The following is a 7,987-nucleotide window of genomic DNA, read 5'->3' as shown; positions in this document are numbered from 1 at the left end:
CTGGTCTTACACTAGAATAGGCTGAGTATACACATCACTTGGTCCACAACAATTATCAGCCAAAAAAATACTATATTCAGTGAGATTCTGGAACGCACATTGTGTATCGGAAACTGATTTTTGTGATTGCGAGCAATAATGTTGAACCGACTAATATGTGACTAATGTCAGTCCGGTGTGTGACTGACATGAGCTGACATTCGACTGATTTTAGAGAGGTGCCTTTAATCAGTTATGATCGATCTAAGCTCAGTCGCGTCCTCAGCCAGTGACTAAAACCAATCAAAAATCAGTCAAGGCCCTCAGTCAAAATCAGTCATATTCGTATCAATTCCAGTAAGGCAAAAAGTGGGCTCAGTATAATCAGTAAAATTAAGTGTAAAATCGGGTAAAAGCCGAGAATATCCGGGTATATTCAGTTAAAGCCAGTCAGACTCACCAATACTCAGTTAAACCCAGTCAAAATTTTTGTTAAATACAGTTAAAATGAAACAATTCCCAGCTATCTTTTTCTCTAGGGTTGGCAGCAGTGGACAGTGCACCACATAGTGTCGCAGAGAGGACCCCGCGCGATGCATTTATGCATAAAATTACACGCATTTACGTATGATTTCGTGCATGCGTGTAGTTTTGGGTGGCATGTAATGACTGCACACCATCAGCGTACAGTGACAGCACACCTTTGTAAGTGGAAATGCCCATGCGTTTGCTGGTGGTGCGTAATGCCAAAGCTCCTCCGGCACTCCCACTCTGCTTCGGAAGCTGGAGTAGGGCGTTTGGTTTCTGTGCACCCTAGCCATTGGCCCGGACTAACGCACGGGTTTTTTCTAGCATTTCCTCTAACAGAGGTGTGCTGTCACTGTACGCTAAAGGCGTGCAGACATTACATGCCAAAAGGCGTACAGTTTTGGGTGCACTGTAAATTGTTGACGAACAATAGGTTCATAATGCGAACTAAAACCTTCGTAGCTTACGAAGAATTTTTTGTAAGGACCTTACTAGCCTCATTAACAATCGCTCTGCAATGCAAACAATTTCTTTGTCATACAAAGAACGAAAATTGTTCGTAACGTATTAAGTTAGTAAGCATTTTACAGTGTGGCATACGCCTTTGTCGTACAATGACTGTACACCTTCAATTAACAGTGTACGAACGATTCACTTATTATAGTACGATATACACCAAAAAGTTCTTCCCTAGTTACTGTGTGTAAAGGGTTCGCTTCGCGATTGCAAGTCATAGCTGTGTAGTTACGAAGGATCAAAATCCTTCGCAGCCCTGCAAAGCATTGCTTTGCAGGAATTAAACGGTGCATGTAATGTAAGCAAGGTTTGGATGAGCGGAAGGAAAAGGAGGGGGCAATAAGGCCTTACTGACCCATCGAGAAAGGCGCCTCTGGTTTAATTTGCGGTCATTACATTTGCAAAACTAAAACCTTGATATTTCACCCTCACAAATGTAATGTAATACCACGCTCCAAATTTCCTACTTACGTTTACCACACACCCACACACAGTTCACCTTTGCATTTAAAAAGTGAAAATAGCTGTTTTGTTCAAAAGGGGGCGTCAAAAAGCCAAAGCGGGGGTGCCGAAGGCGATGCCAGGCTTGCTCCCTCCTGGTTTAAGAACGTTCCGCTACGCCTGGAGGTATCAGTTAAGTTGGTCACATGATCTTCTGATTGCTCCCGGTCTGTTGTTGGCACTCGTAGAACAGGTGTACCAAAGCCCAAAAATTCAGATTGAAACAAGAATTCTGGTTCGGTCTGTCACAAAAGTATTTCAACACTTGTAAAAAATTTGTAAGTTAAAATACATAGCAGATCAACATGTTGCTCTGTGGGAGATAACTTGGTAAGGAGATAACTATCATAATAATACCTCTGGTAATTGTGGGATAGAAATCGTCCAAAAATTTCGGAAATACTTTACGGCGGTTGCTAACGAGTAGAACTTTTTCAGGTCTTTGAACTGTCTTGAAAAGCGGTCTCTATGGCCTTGCAAAGTATCAGCAGGAAGCTCCGAATGAAGCTTGAAAAGAATCTTGACACAATAATCATATAACTGAGATGAGTCCTGAATGCATGGAATCAATGGGGCCAAACGGCATTGCCCACAGCTTGTCATTGAATTTGACCTTGACATGTCTAAAGATCCAAATACTGCAAAAGAAACAGGAAAACTTAGTTTTATAGAAAGGAAAATAAAGGTTATTCCAGGAGCAAAACTTACTGGCACTTTGAAGAGCAAGTATTTTGTCCATATAATCAAACATGTCTACGGCCAATTCAAAGTAGTTCTGAACATCATTTCCACCAATGGAGTGAAGATCCTCTTGGGAAACTACTAAGTTGCCGGGAAAGTAGGGATTTCTCCTATGGAAGTCCAATTTCACAATCAGTAATTGAGTGTACTGCTGGATTAGTTTTCCATAACTTTCCCTTAGGTGACACTGTAATAGATTTATTATAAAAACTAACATAGATCCATGGCCAACCCTGTTAAAAACTTCTGTGTGTGCAACTTCACTGTTAAACACTTTTCGGTATTATAATATCCGGTCAAATACTGAAAAGTGAAAAGTGTGCAACGAAGTGTTCGAGGTAGTGTTGAACACTTGCATGTGCATGCCAGTTGCACACTGTATTTATAAGTGATAATTCTTGTACCAGATTCAAAAATCAACATACCCATAGCTTCCCAACATTTCTTATCCATTCCTTGTGTCTCAGAGACTCTGGGATAACTGATTCACAGCCTTCACGTAAAATTCTGTGAAGAACAAAACAGAACTTCCATGCCACGATTCTATTGCCAAGAACAGGCAAACGCTGTACTCTCTCCCAAAAAGTCCGAGAATCCTGGAATGTGCCAGTAATGGCACCTTGAGATGTTAAAGACTTAACGCAAATTATGACAACCCATCATAAGGCTTATCTTTCATTTTAATTAAAACACAGAACAATACAAATGCACATGGTCCATTCACACAATAAAGGATACTGCAAACATGTTTTTCCTTTGCTGCACATTCAATTGAGTTTAAGGCTTTACTAATGCTGACATGCTGCAACAAACAATAAAAAAAGAACGGATTACATTCTATTCCAAAATAGATAAGTTTTGTAAATTTTATCGTTTATTTCTCCAGAATGACCATAAGTCCATAACTTTTTGCTGTGGATTTAGGAAAACGTTAGACTGGTATCTAATCTCAAAGTCGACCGGTCAGGACATAACTCCCCCTTTACCCCTCCCCCACAGTTATAACATCTTGGTAGTAAAATTGATAATAACACTGCACCAAGTTTCAAGATAGCAATCAAATACATTACACATGTACCACGTTTGTAATCAAACGATGACGAAAATTGTCTTAGACACTGTTTCTGCATTACCCAGCTGCCCCCAACAGAATACCAGTTAAAAGATCTACAATGTCATTCTGTCTTATGGCTTAATCTTATCTCAATGGTGATCAGAGGGACCATTCAATTTAATAATTCGAAAAACAAATCTAAAAACATTGTACTTAGACTCAGTACACTCGTCATCAACAATATCCATAGACACTTAAAAGACTTTCCACAACAATGAGCCCAAGCCCAAGTCCATCACTGCGAATATATCAATGTGTTTGAACTTTTTATAAATGCCATCCTTGGAGAACAAAGCTGAGCTGTTGATGTTGACTTACTGTTGAACTTGAGCGAGGGGACATTTCAAATTGTGAAATATCAATGCAACATTTGGACCTACATCTATGATGCACTTGACAAGCTTAATCTTGATAGGTTGACCGAACCGCTCTCAATGAATGCGCGAAACGGGCGGTGATAGGAGCATGGGTGCTGATGGGCGTCTCTCGGGACTCCCCAGCACTCGTGATCCACAAGACCAAATCGCGCGCGGCCGGCGGCGCTTCGCCCGATGGCCGCTAGATGGCGCCGGCTTGTGTTTCGCAGCGCGGGCACATCGCAGGGAGTATCTCCGGTCCCGTGGCGGGGCGAGATGTGAGAAGTTGGTGGAGGGAGGGGTAAGGGGGAGTTCAGGGCTAGGAGGGGGAGCGGAGACTAATGCTGGTTTTAAATCAGAGTGCATCGGCATCTTTCATTAATAAGACCCCATCCGGAGATCCTCTTCTCTCATAATAGTTGGCGATCATGCTTTATTGTTTCTTGCTTTATTACATGTCTATACGTTCGTCGGAGAATAGAAGAGGCACAAGAAGGGGATCTACTGAGAGACTCTCGCGTAAAGCTCCTCGCGCCGCCGCTGAAAGACCAAAGTCTTGCACCGCTTCCCGCCCAACGGATTTGTATACGTGAGGTAATCGCAAGCTCCGGGGAGGGGAGGGGGTATGTGATATTATAGAGATGCTCCAATGCTGACGTCACAAGGCCCACTGAGGGGCGAACCGCGCGAGATTCCAAATGCGGGCCCGGGGAAAATGTTGAAAAGGTCGAAATAAAATGTTAGATCGCAGGGCCCAGTTAAAGAAAGATATGGCGACAACATTTTCTGAATCATTAAATTGGATCCATATGCTTTTCTAACTGGTTTCAGCAAAGAATGGTCTAACCTAACCTCTGACACCGTGTGTCATTGTTCGGTACACAGTGTCAACTTTTTATATTTTTGGGGAGTGTCATGCTCAAAAATCGTTGGGAGCTGTGAGTTTTGTCGTCAGTGATAAAGTGAGCAGTCTTTGGGTCCATAAAGTAGGCGAAATGTGCCTAATTAGGCCCAACCATTCAAATTCTGCCACTTTTCGCCCCTCGTTCGGAAAGGAGTTGTTTCTGACCGAGGCAGGCGGTGCTAGGGTCACGTGACCGTTGGAGGATCTCTATAGGCAACAACGACGAATGAATTGCCACCATTGAAATAGTTATTGGTCCCCATGCATGTAATCAATCTTGAATCTTGGGGTCCTCTCCGCAGATAATTGAGCCAGTCACAAATCTCATGTCGAACCTGTCTGATCCGGACGTTGTGTCGGTCTTACTCCCCGGGCACTCTCTGTCGGGCAGCCTGCCCCCCTCGCCCGCCCCGCCACCGTCCCCCGGTGCACTCTACTTTTCGAGGTGCGGCCGCGTCCAGTCCGGGCCGGCCCCCAGACACCGGCCCCACTCGGCCGGTGGGCTAGGTCCGAGGTCGTGCCGGGGCGCGTAAGGTCGGCGAGGTCGGGTGTGGCGGGCCGGCCAAGGCCTGCAGGTGGCGCGCCCTGGTGGCGGGGACGGCCGGCCGGGAGTGGAGTGGACCCCAGCAGCCCAGGGGGAGGGCTGTGGGACCGAGCCGCAGCCGTGCCGCAGCCGAGCAGTGCAGCAGTGGACTGGCCCGTTCCGCCGCGAACATGAGTGCAACCTCCTCCGCGAGAGCTTGCCGTCGATAACCTCCGCTGCCCGTCTGTCTGTCAGTGCGCCCGCCCGCGCACCCCTCCGAGTAGTGCGTCGCGCCCGAGTGCCGCCGCCGGCCGCGCCATGTCCGGGCCCGAGGTGCCCGAGGCCCCCGTGGAGCCGCCCGCCGCCCCCCGCCAGGGCCGGCCCTCTCTGACGCGCAGCCTGGCCGGGGAGGACGACTCCGTGCCCGCCGGCAAGGAGACCTGGGTGTTCCAGGCGGTGTCGCCCTTCACCAAGGAGGGCCTGTTCATGCCCGAGTGCCACAAAGGATGCAGTGATAGTGATGAAGTGCTTCACGACGAGGAGCCGCCGCCCCCGGGCCCGCCGCCCGAAGTGCCGCGGCGGGCGTCGCGCGGCGACAAGACGGCGCTGTCCGGGACGGTCAGCCCCGCCATGTCGTCGGCACCGGGGTCGTCGGCCAGCTCCGTCAAGATGTCCGCCATGGAGGAGGAGTCCCTGCGCGACCGTCGCCGGAGTGCGCTGCTGCGCGAGTGCGCCGACATCCTGACGGCCGACGAGAACGTGCCCAGGTTCACCCGCGACGCCTTCCGGCGCGTCTTCCAGGAGAAGGTGAGTGTGCGGCCCGCTAATGGTCCTCGTGACCGCCGTGACCTGCGGCCGTAACACACGCTCGTGCAAATAGTCGCTAAAGCGCCTCGAAGCGGCGCTTAGCGCCGCTAAGCGCTGCTCAGCCATCGCGTGATACGATCTGGCCGTGCCATCTCGCCCCATCCGGCCTACGCCTACGTGACGGCGGGGTGCCGCAGCCGCAGCCAGCCCCTGACTGACAACTCGGCCGATGGAGAGTATTTGTCTGAACGCAGCAAAGCATTACGCACTAACTTGCCAATGGCACCCTGCAAAAATTATCCAAGTGAAAGAATGGATTTTAATAAAAACGACCTTTTTGGTGTGCTGCCTTACTATTTCGCACGAGTGTTTGAACTAACCCGCGCAAATGCGTTGCGACACGAGCAGGGTGCGTTGCCGCCTGCTTGTCCAGGTTCTGCCTGCCTCTGGCTGCCGGCTCACGATGGTCGGCCGAACCTTCACACTCGCTCCGCGCGCGCAACGGACGACTGCTTTCCAAATGAGAACTTTTCCGTCTCTGTGGGGCGAAAGAGGGCGGGGGTGTCCAAGTGTTTGCGCTACCTATTTAGCAGATGATACCTTACACTTAGACTAAACATAACTTTACTTTAGTAAAGGAAGGTGTCGTCGGCTTCAACTCTTGTTTTCTTCCTCCATCCGTCTTATTCTGCGCACTTTAATTGCCGCGCCGGCGCCCTACTGCAGAGCGCGCTGCTGCCCCTAGGCCAGAGCGGCCAGAGCCTCGAGCGCGGCTGTTCCTCTTTTTACGCCCGGCATAAAGTCGCCGACTCGTAATGACCCGAGTGATATACGCACCCACGGACAGTTCAATCACATGTTCGTAAAATGATTAGGTATTAAGAGATCGGACCGAGAGATGCCAAGTGGTATCACTCGCACTGCTGCCCCTGCATGATCTCTCTCTCTCTCTCTCTCTCTCTCTCTCTCTCTCTCTCGCTCTCTCTCGCTCGCTCGCTCGCTCTCGTTTGCGTGCGTAACGGTCCCGGATCATAAAACTCTTTAGGGATGACGTCCCGATATGTGTATAAAGCTCTCAGCCTCTGCGCTTTACAATTCAAATCGTTACTAGCACCGCGTTTTGTTTGGGCAGCCAGGGTCACGGGCCGTCCTCGAGTGGCAGGACCCGGACGCCGAGTGTGGAACCTCGGACTGCATCTGTCACATTCATTCCGGAAACGCTGACGTACAAGAAGTACGCTCGCGGTTCACGACAACTCCGGCAGCTCCCGGAGTGTCTTTTTGATGTAACCCAAACGCGCAGCTCGAACGATCCTGCAAGTGTGTGTGTGTGCGTGTGCATGAGTGTGAGTGTGTTGTGCAACGGGTTGCGGACGACATAAAGCAATACGCACACACAGACACACGCACACACTCGCCAATCAACATTCGCACTCTCTAAGCTCTTTAATGGCGAGTCGTAACTCGATTCACCTAATAAATTTTCCTAGATCCATTGGTAGCTGCGCGACGCCGGGCAGCGCCCCCGACCCGCGACCACTACAAAGTGCGTTGCGTCTGTGTAAGTGTGCGTGCGCGCACGTGCACTCTGTGCCGTAAGGGCAGATGCAGAAGTAAATGTGGTGGAAATGTTGCTGGTTAGTGTCGCTGGAGTGATTGTCTTTGCCTATAGCCCTAGCAAACCCAGGGGCTGGACGTTCTCTTTGGGCACTGCCCTAAACGCCCTCCCGGTCTGCAAAACACAGGAAAAGCTGTTTCGTTCAACGCCTGGGCTCAGCGGGTTGACCACCCATAACGCCTGCAAGTCCCGTTTGGCATTCTTGCGTGGAGGGTCCTCCTATCCGAGACGCCTGCAAAGGCCGGGCTAGGCAGGCCCGCTAAACACGCGTGCTCGACGGGCCTGCGTCCAGAGACGCCTGCAGGGGCCGGGCTAGGCAGGCCCGCTGAACACAAGTGCTCGACGGGTCTGCGTCCAGGGACGCCTGCAGCGGCCGGGCTAGGCAGGCCCGCTGAACACA

The 7,987-nt window shown here is 49.9% G+C and overlaps 2 protein-coding genes across 5 annotated transcripts in view; one reads left to right on the top strand and one right to left on the bottom strand.

The window, feature by feature from the left end:
* Nucleotides 1-1,381: 1,381 nt before the first annotated feature.
* Nucleotides 1,382-3,871, bottom strand: LOC113210070 (huntingtin-interacting protein 1). Of its 4 annotated transcripts, none has more exons than XM_026427889.2 (6): nucleotides 3,698-3,871; nucleotides 3,004-3,067; nucleotides 2,691-2,884; nucleotides 2,233-2,452; nucleotides 1,882-2,162; nucleotides 1,382-1,766 (listed from the first exon to the last, which is right to left on the bottom strand). In XM_026427889.2, the coding sequence occupies exons 1-6, from the start codon at nucleotides 3,719-3,721 to the stop codon at nucleotides 1,557-1,559; spliced, it is 993 nt and encodes a 330-aa protein (XP_026283674.2). In that variant the 5' UTR covers nucleotides 3,722-3,871; the 3' UTR covers nucleotides 1,382-1,556. The 4 variants fall into 4 exon arrangements, with proteins under 4 accessions (XP_026283674.2, XP_052128938.1, XP_026283675.2 ...); XM_052272978.1 differs by having other exon boundaries at nucleotides 2,691-2,900; nucleotides 3,698-3,847; XM_026427890.2 differs by having other exon boundaries at nucleotides 2,691-2,861; nucleotides 3,698-3,846.
* A 1,309-nt stretch (nucleotides 3,872-5,180) lies between these two features.
* Nucleotides 5,181-7,987, top strand: part of LOC113210079 (uncharacterized) — a 79,558-nt gene continuing 76,751 nt past the window's right edge. Inside the window, exon 1 of the mRNA XM_052273367.1 lies at nucleotides 5,181-5,969. Coding sequence (XP_052129327.1) covers nucleotides 5,481-5,969 — 489 coding nt within the window. The 5' untranslated portion in view covers nucleotides 5,181-5,480. The remainder of the gene's footprint in view (nucleotides 5,970-7,987) is intronic.

The sequence above is a fragment of the Frankliniella occidentalis genome, unplaced genomic scaffold (assembly GCF_000697945.3).
Source record: "Frankliniella occidentalis isolate FOCC.00 unplaced genomic scaffold, Focc_3.1 Scaffold7, whole genome shotgun sequence".
NCBI classification, from domain to species: Eukaryota; Metazoa; Arthropoda; class Insecta; order Thysanoptera; family Thripidae; genus Frankliniella; species Frankliniella occidentalis.
Note: the sequence above shows the minus strand (reverse complement) of the source record. Positions and strands in the feature narration are given on the sequence as shown.

Excerpts from the sequence above, each read along its gene's own strand:
- LOC113210070 (XM_026427889.2), bottom strand. The coding sequence starts at position 3,721 with ATGTCCCCTCGCTCAAGTTCAACA. Across the intron at positions 3,068-3,697 it reads CCCCTCGCTCAAGTTCAACA|CATGTCAGCATTAGTAAAGC; the intron begins GTAAGTCAACAT and ends TGTTTGTTGCAG. Across the intron at positions 2,453-2,690 it reads GAAATGTTGGGAAGCTATGG|TGTCACCTAAGGGAAAGTTA; the intron begins GTATGTTGATTT and ends AATCTATTACAG.